The sequence below is a fragment of the Diabrotica undecimpunctata genome, chromosome 3 (genome assembly GCF_040954645.1).
Source record: "Diabrotica undecimpunctata isolate CICGRU chromosome 3, icDiaUnde3, whole genome shotgun sequence".
Taxonomy (NCBI): Eukaryota; Metazoa; Arthropoda; class Insecta; order Coleoptera; family Chrysomelidae; genus Diabrotica; species Diabrotica undecimpunctata.
The window spans coordinates 14,240,613-14,261,490 of record NC_092805.1 but is presented as its reverse complement, the minus strand read 5'-3'; the positions used below and the strand labels follow the sequence as shown (position 1 = coordinate 14,261,490).

The window sequence follows — 20,878 nt, the reverse complement described above, 5'->3', positions numbered from 1 at the left end:
CGCATGCGCTAAATGTAATAAGTATCAAGATGCTTTTTTCCAACTTGGTGAAACTGACTTCGATTGTAATGAAGTTTTTGAAACCTTAGAAACTTTCATATGTCACTTATATGGAACAGGACTGACGAGAACAATTCCAAAAAGAAAAGTAAACGATGTCAGATTTTCACTATTTAACCGGCAGTATAAGTTGCATGATGTGAACGAGCCTTTAAAAAAAAAAACTAAAAAATTTCGATGCTTCAAGCTTACCACCATGTCAAGATGAATTACACCAACATCTACTGCGAGCTCATTATATTTCAAATATTTGGACAAATGCTCATAAAAAAGTACCAACAGAATTGATCGTTGAAGAACATGGTTGGGAGTTTGAAGATGAAACATATAAATTCAAATGGTTTAGTGGACCTCAGATGCCAGAATCAGTTCGAGAAGTAGTGATTGAAAACGAAGCAGATAATGAACGTGATATTATTGAAAGTGAAAGTGACGAAGATGATGAATGTGATGACATCAATGAGAGTGAGAAAAATGACGAAATTCTTAAAGTTTTTCTAAATTTTTTTTCTTATCGGAAAAATCGTTTGAAAATTTTTGGAAAAAAATCATGGTATAACTGACAGAAAATCGAAAGGATTCTACAAATTAGATTTTACCTCAAAAAATTACGAAAATTTTCATTTACGGAAATTTTTTTTGGAAAATTTTGAGGAAAACTCTACTTGACGCTTTTCAGAATAGTAACAGAAGTGAGCGTACAAATTTTCAAATAAATCGGTATAAAAATATCATAATAAAATCAGTTTGAAAATTGTTACCGAGACCTAAAATGCGCAGGCAAGTGGTACATTTGACCCCGTTTTATGGCTCTCTGTACCAACCCAGCTGTCCGCTCTTTTGGATTTAGAGTTTTTAGGGGCTAAATAATGAGCCATTAAAATGGCGGACATATTACTTATCGTTAATTTTTCCCCAAAAAATTGCAACTTCACCCCTGTCCGCCACCCCTTATGTATCCACTCTCGCGTCCGCCCTTTGGGATTTCGACTAGTTATACCAAGATCTTACTCTGGGCAAATTTTCAGCCATATTATCGATCGTTAATTTTTCCGAAAAATATTACAACTTCATCCCTGTATAGCCACCCCTGTATCACGAGGGGCGTCCGCCTGTAAGGCAAAGTCTTAACCCAGTTACAATGAATATATTCCAATAGAGAAATGTCATATTACTGATCAGTTCAAAATTTCGGCTCTATCTCTCCGACTATTAGACAAGCTCCTCTTTCCTTTAAAGAAGACAGATAGTTGAACGATATTTGATACAATGTCTATCACCGGGTATGGATTTATTTTTGTCCAAGTTTTATATTGGTCCTCTATTTCAAATGCAGTTCAAACAGACATATATTAAATTGTATGTTCCGTTTTAAATTCGTTCAATCTGTATATCACAAACAAGAACACGTATTAAACAGAAAATTTTATGGCAAAGTCATGTAAGCAGTTCAATGGTTGATCTGCCAGTGGCGCACCCAGGGGGGGGGGGGTTTGGGGGTTAAACCCCCCCCTCCAGGACCCTATTCCGACACTGTTATTTACATGTTTTAAGGACTCAAAATGGAGGTAGCATCATAAAAAAATTTTCGGTGACCAACCAAAACCCCCCCCCAGAGGCAAATTCTAGGTGTGCTACTGTGATCTGCAATGAGTCATGTACTCTTCTGAGCCGTAAAAGCAATGTTTTAGAATATATTTTGTTATAACTGTTTAGAAACTATTACAGCTTCTTCTTATTTTGCTAGTGCCTATCCTCTATGGACGTTGACTACCACAATGGCCCATCGTATTTTATTAGCAACTGTTCGAAATAGGTCTGTGGTGGTCATACCTGTCCACTGTCTTAACTTCTTAAGCCAGGATATTCAGCGGCGTCATGGTCTTCTATTTCCTTCTATTTTCCCTTCTAATATCAATAGTAGGATTCTGTATTTATTTTCATTTCTCACTATATGTCCGAAGTATGCTAACTTTTTTTCTTTAATGGATTTCAGGACCTCAGGTTCTTTTTGTAAACGTTGCATTACTGCGTCGTTAGTTATATGATGATATAACGCCTGAGCATGCGACGATAGCACCACACCTCGAAAGATTGCAACCGTCTGCAAGACGCATGTATTATTCTTACATCCTTGTCATCGATGTTTGCAATGAAACAGGTAAAGACATCTGTATTAACATCTCTTGCTCGTTGTATCAATACTTGTATGCTAAAAAGTGCTTATCTTGTGCCAAGACCGCTGCGAAATCCAAATTGTACATCAGCAATACCCTCCTCCAATTTCTTGTATATGCGAGCATTGATGATGTTTAAGAATATTTTGAGTGAGTGGTTCATGAGGCTAATGATTCGGTGTTCTTCACATTTTTTAGTATTTGCTTTTTTTAGCAGTGGTATAAATATTGAGGAGAAGCTGTAGACTTACAAAAAGAGACAGAATTGAAAACGCAGAGATTAAGCGGAGAATGGGAGTGCAATCAGACATAATCGACTATATAGAGGAGAAGAGACTATCCTGGTACGGCCACGTCAGAAGAGCGGGCAGAGGACGCTGGATAAACAAAATCACAGAATGGAGCCCGATTGGAAGAAGAAAGAGAGGAAGACCCCGAAGGTCATTCAGAGATGAAATCGACGAGGCTATGGAGAAAAGAACCCTGCGAGATGGAGACTGGAATGACAGGGAAAATTGGAGAAAACGGTTGAGTGAAGGAAGACAGTGAAAACTGTGGAAATCCTTAGTAGTAGTAGTATAAATATGGACATGTACCAATCTTTTGGTAAAGTTCCTGTTTCATATATACGGTTAAATAATTTTGTCATAATGTCAAGTTCATTGTTTTTTTTTTAGACGACTTATAGCAGATCTTACTTCTGATTTTGTTATTGTTGGTCCATTCTCGACGTTGTCATATACTTCAATGTGTTGGTTGTCACTGAACAGTTCTGCTATATATTCCTGCCATCTGTCCAGTTTTTCTTGCGTATTGAATAGTATGTTTTCATCTTTATCAAACAGTGCAGTGGGCATTGTTGTTCTGTATATTCCTGCCATTTCTTTGATCGTCCTGTGCATATTGAATATATCATGTTTTTTCTGTAGGATCTCTATTTCTAAGCATTTCTCTAACAGCCAGGATTCTTTTGTTAATGTTGTTTCTTTAAGTACCTTTTTGTGGTGTTCCTTGTACTTTTCTGTGTCTTTATTCTTAAACTCTCTTCTTTGCTCCATAAGCTCTAAAATCTGATGTGTCATCCATGGTTGTTTTATTTGTCTTTCCTGTTTGATGTTGTTTATTGTTGTTATTAATACATCTTTGATCTCGTTCCACATTGTATCTATATCTTTCCTATTATGTGTTGCAATGTCGTTAATGTTGGTGTTTATTTCTTCTTGCATTTGTTGTTTTACGTTGCTTTGTTTCAGTTTTTGTATATCCACCGTTCTTATAACGCCCAACTTTCGAGTCTTTTTCATCCTTACTCTCAGTTCAGCAAGCAATAAGTTATTGTCGGAGTTGATATCTGCTCCAGGATATGTTTTTATTGAAGTAACCGCATTACAAAACCTTTTATTTATTAGAAAATAATCTATTTGATTTCTAATTGTTTGTTGCGGGCTATCGGCGGGAGACCTCCAGGTATATAGCCTTCTAGCTGCTAGTTTGAATTGGCTGTTCATGATTACATTATCTGTTTCTTGACAAAATTGTATCAGTCGTTCTCCTCTTTCATTCGGTATACCCAATCCATACTCGCCTATTATGCCTTCTACTGTACCCTTTTCAATTCTGGCATTAAAGTCTCCCATGATTATACTGACTTCCTCTTTTTTCATATTTTTAGATGCATTCCTTAATTCTTCATAGAAATGTTTAATCTCCTTCTCTGAGCTTAGCTGTTTAATACTTTTTGGTAAAATATTGTAGTAGTTATAATTAAGGCAATTTCTATCTGAGAGATGCAATCTACAGCGATTTGCTCGTAAGTAGTGACAGTTTCGCGTATTGTGCTCGTGAACATCAGACTGCTTTTTTAAATGGGCCCGTTTTCTGTGAATTTCAGTCCACTGCTAAAATCATGATAGCTTTGATTGTGATAATGTAGATGTCTTTATTGTTGGAGATTTTAATATATCTAATTATGCATTAGGCACATGTGATAAAAGCTTGTGACTGAATCAGTTTTTAAGTATATGTGGTCTATGTCAAATAAATTCAGTAGTAAATTATATGGGTAGAAAGTTAGATTTAGTGCTATCCAATTTTCATGTGGTTTGTGCTAGAAGTAGTGATCCATTTGTTAAGGAGGATAACTCTTCTCTTAACTTGCTACTAATAAGGCTTTTAGGATGTTAGGATTTATAATTAGAAACATCAAACATTTTAAGATGATAGATAGCATAATTAAACTATATAATTCCTTGGTAAGACCACATCTTGAGTATGCTTCTGTAGTTTGGGCACCCCATGCAGAAGTAAATAGAGATTTAATTGAAAAGATACAAAAAAGGTTTAAGATATCTATATGTTAGAAAATATAATTCCTATCCATACTTGGTGTCTTACCGGAGTATGCTTGAAACAACTCAAATTTGTAACACTGGATCAGAGGCGGAAAATGCAAGCAATGCTACTTGTATATTTTATTGTAAATAACTTAAAATATAAAGACTTATTCTTGATCAACTATATAAAGTTCTTGGTACCTAAGATTAACTTAAGGTTAAGTCATAGAGGGCTGATTTTTTTTTTATTTTTGAGACAGACTGCTCGCCCATAACAACATGATGAAGCAGTGCAATTTAATACTAAAAAAGAAATAGCGACATAGATATCTTCAACACCAACATCAAAACAATTAAATCTAGCTTTCTATCCGCTTCGATCACTTTATCTTAGCATGTAGGTATATCTAATGTCAAAATCGCTACTTGTAATTACATTTTATTCTGTAAAATGTGTTTGTTGTGGAATAAATAAATAAATAAAAAAAAAATATTATATAAAACATCGAAAACATCTATTCTCAGAATCGAATGCAGGCAAAGATAAATGAAAAACTAACACACTAACACTTATATCTAATTCGTCAAGATTATGAATTTTGGCCACATTTTAGATCTTCTAGGATAAGTTTCCATTCTCATCATCATTTAACCCGGATCTATCCACTGCTGGATATAGGTCTCCCTCAGTCTTTTCCATGTATTTCTGTTTTGTGCTGTTTGCATCCAATTTTTGTCGATCCGTTTTATGTCATCAGGCCATCTTGTTGGTGGACGACCTCTACTTCGATGTGCTTCTTGTCTCGGTCTCCACTGTATTATTCGCTGTGTCCATCTGTTATCCGACATTCTAGCTATGTGCCCCGCCCAGTTCCACTTAAGGGTCATAATTCTTTCTATGGCATCTGCCACTCCTGTTCTCCGTCTTATTTCCTTGTTCGTGATCCGATCCCTACGAGAAATGCCTAACATCGATCGTTCCATGGCTCTTTGGGTAACACAAATTTTATTTCTTACTTTCTTGGTTAGTGTTAATGTCTCTGCACCATATGTAAGTACTGGCAACACGCACTGATTAAAGACTTTTCTTTTAAGACACATAGGCAGTTCTGATTTAAGAACATAGCTTAGCTTGCCGAATGCCACCCAAGTGAGTCCTATGCGGCGGCTTAGTTCGCACGTTTGATTATCTCTTCCTATGCGTATCTCATGTCCTAAGTACTTATATGAGGTGGTTTCTTCAATATGCATGCCATTTACTGAAATCTTTTCGCTTAACACAAGATTTGTCATGATTTGTGTTTTTGTGTGGTTGATTTTTAATCCTACTTGTAGGGAGGCTAGGTATAGTTTCTCCAGTTGCGATACTGCATCATCGATTCTGTCAGCAAAAAGGACAATATCATCAGCAAACCTCAAATGACTAAGCATTTCTCCATTGACATTAATTTCTTTTTCACTCAGATTTGCGTTCTTAAACATATGCTCTAATAATGTTGTAAACAATTTTGGCGAAATTGTGTCTCCCTGTCGCACTCCCCGTTTTATTTTAAATACGTTGGTCTTTTTATTTGCCAGTTTCACACTTACTGTCCCATTTTGATAGATGTGTTTTATCATGTTTATATAGCGATGATCTATACGGCACTCTGTTAAGGCTTTTAACATCTTTTGATGACTTATTGTGTCGAAAGCTTTTTCGTAGTCAACAAATATCATGACTAATGGCTTGTTATATTCAACACTCTTTTCTATTAAGTTCTTAATTACTTGTAAATGATCATTCGTGCCATATCCTGCTCTAAAACCTGCTTGCTCTCTTGGCTGATAGAAATCCAACTTACTTCCTAGCCTGTTGGTAATAACTCTTGTAAATAGCTTATATACTTGTGACAACAAGCTAATGGGGCGGTAGTTTCTAAGGTCGCTGATATCTCCTTCTTATGAAGTAAGATGATTTCCGCGTTGTTCCACTGCGTCGGTGTTATCGCTTCGCACAGACATTTATTGAACAGTTTAGCAAGTGTCAGTAAGAGCTTATTTCCTCCTAGTTTTAGGCTTTTGGTCATTACCCTGTCTTCACCTGGGGATTTATTGTTCTTCATCACCCGAAGTGCATTTTTAATTTCGTCAACAGTTATGTTCGGCATTAATTCTGAGCCTTGATTCTCTATCTTTGGTAAGGGGCGTCTTTCATTGGATTCACTTGTTTCATAGAGTTGTCTGTAGAAGTCTTCCACTGTTTTCACTATTTCTTCCTTATCAGTCACAATGTCGTCTTGTTTATTTCTTAACTTATGTATGTTCTTTTTTCCTGTGGACATGTTGTGTCTTAGAACTTTCAGACTTCTATTTTTCTCTATCACCCTTGTCACCTCTCTCATGTTATGTTGCCGTATGTCTTTTCGGATTTCTTTGTTTATTGTTTCACTGAGTTGACTAAATTCTGCGTAGTTTGTGTTATACCTGTCCTTTAGCCTTCTTCTTTCTTCGATCAGATTTTTATTGTTGAGACTTATTTTCTCATGTTTTTTCTTCATTTTAGGACAGCACAACTTCTCCGCTTCTTTAAGGGCTTTTACGATACTTTCGTTTAAAACTTCGACCTGTGTTTCGTCGTTGATTTGTTGAAGGTTATAGTCAACGATGTCACGAAAGTGGTCTGTATTTTCGGGCGGGGTCCATTTACGATTGTCTGATTTTATCATTTTTGTTCGTTCATTCTTTAAATTGAACAGAATTTTTGCTCGAATCAATCTGTGATCGCTTCCAATTGTAAATCTGTTTAAAACAGATACATCTTGTACAATTTCTTTTTTATTAGCAATGTTAAAATCTTGTTCTGAAGCTATTTTCTTGTGACATTTTAAATTAATTACTATTTAAATGGGAATAAGCCACAATTAAAGATTAAAATACGTTTATTGACGTTTCAATTTCCACTTCGGAAATCGCTCTCAAAATACAAACATTAGTAAATTAAACAAATTTTGTTTTCACTAATGTTTGTATTTTGAGAACGATTTCCGAAGTGGAAATTGAAACGTCAATAAACGTATTTTAATCTTTAATTGTGGCTTATTCCCATTTAAATAGTAATTAATGTTAAAATCTATTTCGTTCTTTTTGAAACCGTCTGGATTTTTCCACGTCCACTTTCGTTGGGGCTTTTTTTGAAAGAATTAGTTCACAGAAAAAAGATTTTCTTGGTGTAAAAAATCTACAAGCATGGTCCCTCTTTCATTTCTTTCTCCATAGCCGTAGTTTCCTAGTGCGGTTTCACTTTGGTCTTCTTTATTTCCCAGCTTAGCTTTAAAATCTCCTGTTATCAGAGTATAAAACGTCTTAGTACTTTTCAGGGCTGTTCTAATATCTTCAGAGAACATTTCAATCTCTTCATCTGTGTGGCTTGTCGTTGGTGAATACACTTGTATCAATTTTAATTTATATCTCGAATTCAACTTTAAGATTAGAGTGATAACTCTCGAACTTACACTTTCTATTTTTAATATGTTTGATACATGTCGTTTGTGTACGATAAATCCAACCCCACCATTTGATGAATTGTCTTCTCCCTTGAAATGGAATAAGTGGCCAGATTTAAGAGTATATTGTTCTTCTCCTCTTCTTCTGACTTCGCTGAGACCCATTACGTCCCACTTTATTGATTTTAGCTCTTCCTCCATTTCTAACAATTTAGACTCTGATGACATTGTTCTCACATTAAATGAAGCAATATGCATAGGTTGTCGTCTATGGTAGCCTAGTTTAACCCGGGGATTCTTAGCACCCTCTACTCCGTCTTTCTTCCGACCGCTATCTTGGTCGGAGGTAGTCGCCGGGCACTGAGGGCCGTTCGTTTCCTGAATTTTACATACATGAATAGAGGAGGGGGGTTTAGCCGTTTCACTACCGCGCAGGCCAGTGCGTATTGGTAGTGGGTTAGGATGTGTAATGGATATGTACGAATTTGATGGAAATTTTTGGTTAGGACATGACTTCTCCTTGGTAGGGGACTGTGGAGAAAGTCAAGGCTTGCTTAAGGCAGGGTTGCGTCCCTTTAGCAGATCTGTCTTCTACCGGGGTCGTAGAAGAGTATCTACTTGCTACCTTAGGCTGACTGCAAAGGTTAAAACACCTTTGGGCGGTGGGGTCGCCACATCCCTACGCCTCCTGTTTTTCCATTCTACCAATATTAAAGACTTGACTAAAGCTTTTTATAAAGCACCTGCTAGTAAAGGAAGCATTAAATAATATAATATGTTTAAAAATTTAAGTAAAAATTCCCTTACCTGCGGTAGACATAATCCCAACATAATGCCACAAAACCCAAAAAGGTTTCCTAGCGCCGTTTTTGTATCTATCGCCACTTCTATCCATTTGTTCAACGTGTCGGTCCTCTCTGATTCATCAGCGCATGTTAAGATCGTTACAGCTACTAGTAGTTTTAAACATTCAGTCCTACAAAAGAAAAATATTGTTATGAGTTAGTTGCTGTATATATGGAAGCAACAAAAAACTTATAAACATCACTAAAAATAAAACAGTAATTTAATATTGATTCAATATTCAACACGAACAAATAACATCTAAAAATGGTTCGCAACACAAACCAAAAATATCTACAAATAATTTTCTTACAATCAGCAAAGAAGTAAGTATCACTAAAAAAATAGAAAATAGAAAGATTATTCTGGAAAGTCATGTATTAATGATTTTCTTACAATTAGCGAAGAAGAAATTAAGAAGTATTAGAATCTCCATTATTCTTATTCTATTAAAAAATTCCTATATATAAGATAAAGAACACAGCACACTGTCAATCTACTCGTATTCCAAATGAGGGGTATAGAAGCAAAACCAGCAATCTCCATATTTTTCGTAAATTGAATTATTGCTGCCATGTATATCTTTGTGTTCATCTCTACAACTTCAAAAGATATTGTGTAGCAAAATCCTCAATTGTGCATACTTAATGTCAAAAAATAGGGTTAGTAGCAAAAACAGCAATCTCCATCGGTGCGCGAATGGCAACACCAGCAATCTCCGTTTTGACCGATCACAGCGTATTACATGCTTCAATCTTTGACGAAATTGCAACGCCTTCGAGTGTTATTAAGATTTTGTTAGAAGAATTAGTACGTGTTTATTAAATTTATCACTTAAGAGTTAAATAGTTTTGGGTGTATGATCTTCTGGGGTATTAAATTTAAAATGGAGACTGAAGCTATTCCAAAGTCCTAACTTAAAGTTAAAGATTATTCTCTTCGAATTTTTTTTAACAAACGTTTCAACTGGGCGTTTGGAACACCACGAACGGATGTATGTTCTACTTGTTTGTCATTTGATGAGCAAATCAAAGTTGCAACAAATAATGCGCATAAAAAGAAAAACCTATTTATCAACAAACGCGTTCATAAACTAAGAACAAAGGCTTTTTATTCACTACTACGACAGACTAAAGATGATTTAATTACAATAAGCTTCGACTGTCAAAAAAATCAAGTATTGCCAAAGATTCCGGATCAAAACGCTTAGTATAGCCGACAGTTGTATATTTATAAGGAACCTTTGCTTTGTACAAGGATCGTCAAAAACTAAGCAATCCAAAGAAAAAACTTTCATGTATAGATGGACCGAAAATGAGTTTCATAAAGGATCCAGTGAGGTAAGTTCCGCTTTATTTCATCGACTTAATGAAACAAATTTGGAAGGCATTAAAACTTTAAGATTAGTCTCCGAAGATATGCCACAACTTATATACCCAGTCACAGGTCACTCATTTCTTCCTAGCGATCGCGTTTTTGGCAGAATCAAACAAGTGTTAAAGAAAATAGAAGTTATTACCAGGCCAGAGCAATACAATGAGGTATTCAGTCAATTTGGCAAAGTAATTCGTATGGGAAAAGATTTTGAAGTTGCTAATTGGAAAGAATAAGCCTAAAAGGCACTACCTCTTGGCACTTTAAGTTTTCATTTATTAAACGTATTATTTTAACCAAGACTAAAAATGGATTAAACGTTTGGGTACGGGGAGAGCCGCACTATCGAAGCGATATTGCAAAACCAAAGAGTGTTTGTAAGGTGGCTAACATTGTTTAATGTTTACTCGGACCAGTTATTTAAAAAGGCACTTCAGAGACAACCATATCGAATAAAAATCAACGGGGAACTACTTAATGTGATTGGATAAGCAGACGATAAAGTAATTCTGTCAGATAATATTGAAGGTCTCCAAATTCTGCTTGATTGTATTCACGAGTTAGGAGAGGAAATGGGCATTAAAATAAACTCAAACAAAACCAAATTTTTAGTGTTTAGTCGTGACCCACATCCCGATGCAAAGCTTCAATTAAACGGAGTCCAAGTTGAGAAAATTCACAAAGTGACATATTTGGGAACTGTGATAACGAACCAACTAGATCCAGACATATAAATAAAATGTAGAATAGCAATGACTAAAGCTACTTTTATGAAAATGAAGTCATTTCTTTGCAATAATCATCTCAGTTTAGAACTAAGACAAAGCATGGTTAAGTGCTATGTTTGGTCCGTACTTTTGTATAGTGCAAAAGTACCTTGAAGAGCAAGGAAAACTAATGAAGAAGTACTAAGGAGCGTCAACAAAAATAGAGAACTGCTAAAGACCGCTAAACATCGAAAAATGTCTTATCTGGGACATATACTAAGGGGAAGTCGATGTAAAATATTACAACAGATCCTTAAAGGCAAAATAGAGGGCCGTAGAGGTGTAGGAAGAAAACAAGTTTCTTGGTTAAAAAACATTCGTGAATGGACACAGATAACAAATGCAGGACAATTATTCCATATTGCAGAAGATCGAGAAGCCTTCGCAACGGTGATCGCCAACGTCGGATAATTCTGATATGGCACGCGAAGAAGAAGAAGAAGGCTGGAAAAGATATCAGGATGATTAATCCTGATATTATTGAATTGGAGGCTGTTAAAGTTAAACCCCTTAAAACTTTGGGATGTTAATAAACTCCTAATAAAACATTTTGGAGAAGAGTGGAAAAACTTAGAAAATCTTGAGTTTTATCATAACGCTTTAAACACGAATAATGATATGCTAGAAAACATTATTGATTTTGAAGAAAATGAAGGCGATATTGAACATATTGAAGGAGAAGCTGTTGCTTGTGATGAAATTTCAGATTTGGTTGTTTAAAAGTTGTTTGTTCCATTGTAGCATTTCTATTTTTAATGAATGTATTAAAACACCGAAGAATATTTTCAATTTTCATTTCTATTTCCTATCGTACATGTTAAAACACCGAAATGTTTTCTCAATCGTTTTGCATCGTCGAGATTGATAATATAAACAATTTAAGTTTGTTTATATTAACACGGATTTTTATTTGTTTAGTAATTATTTGATCGTGAAGCCGCTTTAGGATATTTTGCGCGTCAAATAAACATCCACTTAGATTGCTGAGAAAGTTATGCGGGACCCGAACGATTTTTAAGAATGATGTCACTCTGCAATGGATCACCGAAGTAGTCACTTCATTGTTTCGAGTCCAATTTTTTTTTTAAATTCGTAATGATTTTTCGTTTTTGTCATGGAAATATAGTGTATTGTAGCAGTTAAATGTAGAGTTTAAGTAAGATTGGATTTGAAACTTGGAAAGGTAAAGACCACGGGTGTGTAATCTTCAAAAAGCCGGTATATTTTTTATAGTAGAAAGGTGAATTTAATTAAAGGCAAATGTGGCAGTTTTGTTGATTTGATCACCGATGTGTTGTATTGTGTCCCATTTGGGAGATTTGTAAGCAGCGTTACAACGATTTAAGAGGTCCACATGGTTTCAAGGAGTGTTTGAAAAGCCAAGCTTTGAAGATTGAAGTTTATTAACCCGAAGCCCTAATTCAGTGCCCAACTTCGTCTATTTGTTTTCCCTGGTCACTTCAGACCAATCTGCAGCTTGAGTGAGACGATTTGCGTTATTTTGTAGTGTTTTGGATCCAGTTCCAACCCCAAAAACTTTTAAAGGAAATACATCAGTCAGTGATATCAAGGTACTTTTTCTTAAAATTTTACTAAGTAAAAATAGAGTTTTCAGTAAACATTGCTTTCATGACAAGTTAAAAAATTCTAATAAATAAAATTATAAAGAAAAGCCTTTCTTTCCATCCAGCAGGAAGATTTTTGTAAACGGCGTCCAAATTTAAATAGTTTAGGAATCTTCTTGTGTTATGTTGCCCAGGAAATCTATATGAGTACTTTTTTGATTTTCTTCCTTTGTAGTTGCCCCTTTCTACTCCCTTTTATCCACTTATTTACGAGCCAGCTCTCCAAACAAACCAAGAGTAGCCGTTCGCAAACGTTTCGATTTGTTTGCTTACCCTATCTCCAGCCCAGTAATTTCTGTTCCCAGTTTCAACCCCCTATAAGTAATACCCAATATCGTAGGCAATATAAATCGCAACACCATAAATATTTGTTTCAAGATTTTTTCAATCAAAAATCTAGTTTTAAGGAAGATGTGTTTTTTTGCATTCATATATTGTTTTTTCTGTTACAAAATCGACAATCTCCAAGTGTTTGAGGCAAAACCAGAAATATCTAAACTTAAATTGGTAAGTTTAGATATTTAGGTGTTTAGGTTTAAGTACTTAAAATTTAATGAAATAATTAGGTTAATTTTATAAATAAGTAAAGCCAATGTACAAATAAATATAAATAACAAAAAAAAACTTCAATAAAACGCTAAAATTTTATTAAAAAATCTATTTCCTGAAAAATTTGTCAAAATGGAGATTGCTGGTTTTGCATCTAGATCCCTCAAATCAACTATGTTCAGCAAGCATATATCCGTAACTTCAACTCACGATATAGTTAATTTATTTTTAGTTTTGTTTTTGCTTGACGCTAATTATTTGCAGATGTTAAATATTTATTTAATATTTAATTTAAATTTACTCCAAAAATCAAGGATATTAGTGCTTACCTTTCTATAAGATCCATTCTAAACTGGTGTCCATGCGGTAAGGCGCACAAATTCAACCCTAAAGTTAATTTAGACTTCACGCCGTCCTCGCCCCGGTTCCCGAAAATTAAGTCTAAATCAGTCCTTGTTAAGTGATTGGCCAATATCCTGGGACCCGACTCGAACAACGTCATTTTGATCCTCCTCAGCGCTTGGGCGTCCAGAGGTTTATTTTCATGTACAGGAAGTAAAAGAGTTTGGAAGTTTTCTAAGTCAAACCTAGAAGATAGATCGCACTCTGGCAATTCCATTTGGGAGAGTTTCTCCTCGGCTGCCATCCAGTCGATTTCGAAATTCTTAAGAGTAGTGGAAGATTCGGAAGTGGACATGTTATACCTCGGGTTTTTAATAACTACACCTCCCGATTTAGGAACTTCTCCGGTATCTGTAACGGAACTCATCGCGGAATCACCAGAACCGTTTCCTGAATCTGAGCCCGACGCATGGTAAGATGTCACCCTTTGGAGTCCTCCATGGGTAATACCATCAATACTATACCGGCCTTCGGTTACGTCGGAATCTTTTGATTCGGTTCGCACTAGGCAAGGAACTCGTGAGGGTTTGGGTGGGGGTGAGTCAGCTAGTCCTAAATCGTTACCGGAGATAAACCGCCTTTCCGAACATGGTGAGAGGGTATTGTCACTGTTCATTCGATTTCGACAGTCTCTTCCAAGAGTATTAGCACTACAAGAAAGCGAAAGTTTGTTATGTGGGTTTCGGGGCAGGGAATGTGAAGAGAATCGGTGATTGTGGTTGATGGTGTCTGCTCCTGCTGATCTCGTCATTAGTGGTGATTGAATTACTCCATCGGCACTGTTACATTTTTCTTGTGAAATTCTGTTTACCTATAACAATAAAATAGTTTAAAGGTATACATTGAACATGTTTTATTTTTAATTAACATTTCTGAACTTACAAAAAAATACTTATTAATTTATTTTTGACCTTTTTTACTTATAAATACGAGTATATAATTTCTTTACACTCGAATTGGAGATGCACGATAGAATGGTTTTATCTTTCATATGTAACTCTATACTAGATTTTTCCCATACGGAAATTCGCAGAAGAATAGGGATGGCCAAGAACGCGATGAGTCGACTGTCAAAAATATGGAAGGACCGCTCTTTATCCAAAAAACTCAAAATGAGACTGGTACGGACACTCATTTTTTCAATCTTCAGTTACGGTGCCGAAACATGGACAATAAAATCAGAGGATAGGAAAAGGATTGACGCATTCGAAATGTGGTGCTGGAGACGAATGCTACGCGTCTCGTGGACGGAGCACAGATCCAATCAGTCGATTCTCGAAGAGCTAAACATTCAGACCAGACTCTCCTCTCAGTGTCTTGCAAATGTTTTAAAGTTTTTTGGCCACATTGCGAGAAGAGACAATGACAACTTAGAAAGACTAATTGTGTGCGGAAACGTAGAAGGACGTAGAGGCAGAGGACGCTCACCTATCCGATGGTCAGATCAAGTACAGAAAGCCACTGGAGAGACGTTTTCCGAGTCCATGAGAGCAGCCCAAAATCGCAAGAGATGGAGAGAATTGACAGCCCGCATTGTAGGAAATCACGATCCTCAGCAATGAGAAAACGACAAGAGAGAGACTAGATTTTTATAATTCCACTTCTCTATTTGATATTCTGGGTAAATATGAAGAGGCAAACACTACAGAAAAACTTATGCGATGATGATGAAATTGAAGGGGCCAGATCCAAGAAAAATGGAGCATGGTTTTGAAGAATTTGATGGCTTCCTTTTACGTCTACGGCATGCAACACAAATTGTTTATACATAAAATATCTACCTCAGAGGGCGTCAAAGACTGACTTCTTTGTTTCTTGGAAGGCAGTCTTGGAGCCCCGTCTCTAGAAGGTCTAGTAGGCGAATTGCTAGGTCTATAGGGCTGTAGAGGACTATGTCGATATTGGTGACCTACCGGCGTGCTAGCTGGTGAAGTAAGTCTACTTTGCAGCAGTGGTGTTGGATATTTTGATGCGTAAAACGAGAGAGGGTACATTCGGTTCCGTGGAATTTGAATCCTGGCTCCGGACGCTACTGTTATCGGCTTTCCCGAACCTACGTAGAAAGTTATAAGATCTGGAACGGTATCGAAAGCTTCATCTTCGAATTGGTACTGCACTCGTTCGTACACCGTATCGCGCTGCAGAATATGCTTGTTAATGACGAAATGGAGCGCTTGCATTTTCGTTCTGCAGCTAAGTACGTAATTGCCAGGTTGCGATGTACAATCCCTGATCAAAAATTCTCCTTCTTCCCGTACTATTTCTTCGGCCCGCAGTCTTGGGATTGCTCCGTGGTACCATGCGTGCGATCTGAGGTCCCTACTGTCCAGAGAAAGTTCCCATTCCAGTGTCTTGCGGAGATCGGCCGCATTCATGCTCGGGTCGGCCATGGGTTCCTTCAAATAAAAAAATATTGTTTAAAAACGTTATTAATAGCTTTATAAATAGTAATAATTGTTAAAATGCATAAATTTAGAAGATTTACTCTTTAAATATTTGATCGGATCCTTTGTTTACCATTTAATTGTTTGGTTCTACAATAAACAGAGAAGAGATTGTTTTAATTATAGTAACTAAAAAGATAATCGTAGGATACACGAATAACGCTACCGAATGGCAAAAAATTTGTAACTATGACGTACGTAAGTAACGCAAAAGTTTTGAGAAAAAAATTTATCAATGTAACATCAACAATATTTGAAGTAAGATTTAATTTTCACGATAAGCAAATTTCATGTAAATCCAGTTTTGTGTTGACAAAAATAGTTTAACAGATAAATTATATTACAGTGGCTTATAAATTAGAAAACCGTAGGAGTATTTATTTGGTAGTTGCGTGAAAGACAAATTGGGAACCGATTTCATGATCAAGAGTTACTTTATGCGATCATTTATAGAACAATTCACAGAAATATCTAAATATAAACAAAACTCGACATCACCACTATTCTTACCACATTCTTCAACCAAAATATATTGAGCTATTTTGGACACATAGCCAGACGAAAGAAAGGTATGGAGCGATTGGTGGTTGAAGTAAAAGTAGATGGTAAGAGCTCGAGAAAGATCGCCACTTGGATGGTCAGACCAAATAAAGGGCACCACCAGTTGCTCCCTCTGAGTCAGCCCACTATGTGCAGGAGAGAGAACAGTGGAACGCAACCATATGTCGAATACCATAGCGTCACCACATCTTTACGATGGATAAAGGACAGATGAGAAGGATGTAGAGCAACACCGAGTGTGAAACTTTACACCAATACAACATTTAAAAGGTAATGAGGAGTACGGCAAGGTCATAGAATTTCACCAGAACTGTTTAAAATGCTGCTGGAATATATGTTTATGAAACTTTAGTGGGAGAACATGGGAATCAGAACCGATGGTGACAGTTTAAACCACTGACGATTCGCTGACGATATTATGTTGATTTCAAATAGTCTCAAAGAAGTCCAAGAGTTGTTAAGTACATTAAACTCTACGGTAATTGACGTAAGTTTAAAAAGTAACCTTAAAAAGACCCAGTTTATATGACAAATATAGTTCTTCGGAGCAACATATCCATAAACGATGGTTTTTGATAGAATAAAAACTTTTGAGTTATGGTGCAAAACTTCAAAACTTACTAAAAAATCACTACGAGTGACACAACTAACATGCTAGGGGTTTTGCAACAAAATCAAAATGCAGTTGTGTTTTCGAAGGCGTGAATATGCGAATATGACGAATCCTAGAGCGGATTCATCACATTACACAAAGATTTCTGTTACTTCGCAAACTCCAAACAGGAGCTTCTTCAGCATATTTTTCACACAGCCTAACAATTCAATAGCCATAATGGGTTGAGTAAACGAGTAATATTGGCGGCAAAAAATACAGATGTCGATGATCTTAATGTGACCATTCAGGATTTTCTTTCAGGAAAGTTGTTTTCGTTCAAATCAGTTGACACAGTTATAAACCAGGATGACGTATTCAACTATCCTACAGAGTTTTTGAATTCACTGGAATTACCTGGACTTCAGGAAGTAGAATCAGTTGTCATTATGCTGTGTAAGAGTAATCAACCTTGACTGTGCAATGGAACGAGACTGACTGTGAAAACGATAATGAATAATGTCATGGATTATCAAGAAAAAATACAAAGGGGAAGATGTCTTGATCCCGCGTATACTAACAGATTCCAACAGATTTACCATTTTGAGGAATTACTTAGAGTTTCCATGTTTCGCCCAAGGACAATTATGGAAGCACTGTAGATAATTTAGGTAGATTATGTTCAGCAGTCACCGCTACAGCCTGTACGATTATGATGACGATGAATTGATTCCGTATTAGAAGCTTTTCGGTGATTTAAGTTTTACTGTACATACATTTTGTCAATTTTGGAATAAAGGTTCTGATTCTCATATTCTCCCAATCAATTTTCATAAACATATATTCCAGCAGCATTGTAAACAGTTTTGGTGAAATTCTATGACCTTGCCGTACTCCTCATTACATTTTAAATGTTGTGTTGGTGTAAAGTTTCACACTCGATGTTGGTGTTCTCACGTTCTCACGTCCTGTGAGAAATGTGAGTTCCAAAGAGAGACAAATAAATCAAGAATTACACATTGATACAAGCCATTCCTCAAATTAAATTTTAAAAAAGTGTAGATATTTTAGGAGGAGGAATTACGCTTTAAATGTAGCGGAGAAAATATTCGTCACTATTCGATGCCATCGTATGCCATCGTATACCACCATAATGTAGAACGAATAATAAGAAAATATCAGGCTGGTTTCAGAGGTGGTAAATCGACAATTCATCAGATTGCAACCCTGAAACAAATTTTGGAAAAGACACTGGAATGTATGAATGGAGAGTATGTATGGAGAGTATGAATGATATAAATTTCGAAGTTGGTTTATTATGTGTTAATTAAAGTTAATTATTATTGGCATCTATGATAAAAGTGAGAATTGTCAGAGTGAGCTTCAACCTGTTGTAGTAGAAGGAATATTAAAAAGAAATAAACTAAAATTTGGGTTTATAGAAAATGATTTTTATGTGTCCTGCAGCACTAGATGTAAGGTGTCTTTTTTTTGGACAGTGTAGTAACAAGATTAGGCTATGAATTGTTTGCTACTTGCAATAATATTGTCTATTTGGTAATCATCCTAGAAGATTTATTGGTTATTGTATATGAATGATTTATTAATTATATCATGAGGACTTACAGAAATTATTCTTAATGCACCCGTATCTAAAACCCACGGACGACATAAAGCCATAAAAAGATTAACAGATGTTTTAATTTTTATGTTATGTACTCGTCGAAACGAAATTGTATTTCAAACTGTTAAAAATGCGTAAAAATTTTATTTTATTCAAATAAACTGATAAGTTATTTAAAAAAATAACTGTAAAATATAGCAAATATTGATATATTTGTCACATGTCGATATAATGAAAATATCTAGACTTTTTTAAAATTTAATTTGAGGAACGACTTGTATCAATGTGTAATTTTTGATTTCTTTGTCTCTCATTGGAACTCTCATTTCTCATTTCACAAGTAATATTTGTGCCAAGATTGACAACAGTTGTGTAGAGTGAAAATAATTGAATCGATTTTTGAATGTCGCAGGCAATAGGTGTAATACGTCATTCCGTGAAAAGTCTAGCCATTACACGTATTGCCGGCAAACGCTGTATTACTTTCATTATTACTTTGTTTAACTGAAATTACGCGCCATTTTAGGGACTGTCGTCCCTGGCAGACGACAAACGGTGATACCGGCCGAATGATTGAACGTTACAGCGTCTGAAGTTGTATGTTTAATCAATTCAGGCGTTGAATTATGATTTTACCACATATCTCGTTGCAAGTGTTTATTACTATATAAATATGGATATTCACAAGGGTGTATTTTATGAAAAAGTAAACCAATATTATCAAGTGAACAAAGACGCCAAAAAGCCGTGGAATTACGATGAAATGAATGAGTTAAAAACAACTTAAACCTAACCTTAAATCATTCGAACTGTAACACCGTTCGCATAAAGCGTAGACGGCAGCCCGTGGAATGGCGCATAATTTCAGTCAAACAAAGTAATAATGATTGTAATACAGCGTTTGCCGGCAATACCTGTAATGACTAGGCTTTTCACGGAATAACGTGTTACACCGATTGCCTACGACATATATAAAACGATGACGGTTTTATGACAGAAACATGGAAACTCCAAGTAAATTCCGCAAACTTCCAACGATTGGCCTTGCGATTTATTTATTGTCATTGCAAAAGCCAAACGCAAGGGAAATTGCAGACGCTTAAAATCAATGGTAAGTTTTGTAATGTAAACATAGCAAGGAAATAAAGAAGGAAAAATTAAGGGGTAATTAGCCTAGAAAAGAGTAATAATTATTTAAGTAATTATTACATATTCCAAATTGATTAAAGAACAAATAAATTCATAGCTAGTAAGTAACATATTTAATGTAAACATTTTACATTAAACAAAGATTGAAAACTCGACCCAGTTTAAATGTATGACACGAGTCTCAAATATCAGGCCACCACGGTTGTTTAAATCACGTTTAAAAAAACATAGACCTCCGCTGAAAAATAACACGGGGGCTCAGTCAGCAAAAAAACAATAACATGACCTTGGTACCACGACTGAAAATTGAGAATCCGGGCTCATAAAAAACCGAACAAGCGGACCAGCGGGGACTAGTGGGAAGTTGGCACTCTAGAGCGCCCCACGCGAGAAGTACGGGAGATCGGGCGATACGCAACCAGTGAGCGCGCTATTTAACTCGCCGGGATAGTGTGACGTAGAAGTGCCGGTATCTGAAGATTCGAAAGTTCGCGATAGCGCGCCCTTTTGACTTCTTAAAACTGACGGATCTCGAATCCCTGTAGGACTGGAGGCGTATTCATTAGCTAGAGCCTAAATACGCGAAGGTAACTAAGATCTATATACTAACCCAAGGTATATCTAATATACGGAATTGTCCGCCCTTTAATTCCTTGCTTTGTCTCTTCTCGTCTCCCTTCGCGCCTGATCGAAACATTATTGGTCATAACTGATATTTTGTAGTATACAGTCTATTTAATACATTGTAAACTCGAAATTTGTTGTTTTTGTTATTCCCGACCGTTACAGCTAGAGACTAGAAGAGATACACATTTCCGCTATTGCAGTGCTCCGGCTTCTAACGTAAGCCCATAGCCTCTCACTCTTTGCAGGACTTGAGACCGAGAAGTCCT

At 36.1% G+C, this 20,878-nt stretch overlaps 1 protein-coding gene across 5 annotated transcripts in view; it reads right to left on the bottom strand.

Moving 5' to 3' along the window:
* The window catches only part of LOC140436466 (breast cancer anti-estrogen resistance protein 3 homolog), a 293,734-nt gene that overhangs the window by 9,077 nt on the left and 263,779 nt on the right, over positions 1–20,878 (bottom strand). For 4 of the 5 annotated variants that reach the window (XM_072525305.1, XM_072525306.1, XM_072525307.1 and 1 more), the window contains 3 exons: positions 15,397–16,011; positions 13,543–14,426; positions 8,863–9,031 (listed from right to left, as the gene is read on the bottom strand). In XM_072525305.1, the coding sequence (XP_072381406.1) occupies positions 8,863–9,031; positions 13,543–14,426; positions 15,397–16,011 (1,668 nt within the window). The remainder of the gene's footprint in view (positions 1–8,862; positions 9,032–13,542; positions 14,427–15,396; positions 16,012–20,878) is intronic. The other variant, XM_072525308.1, reaches the window with a different exon arrangement.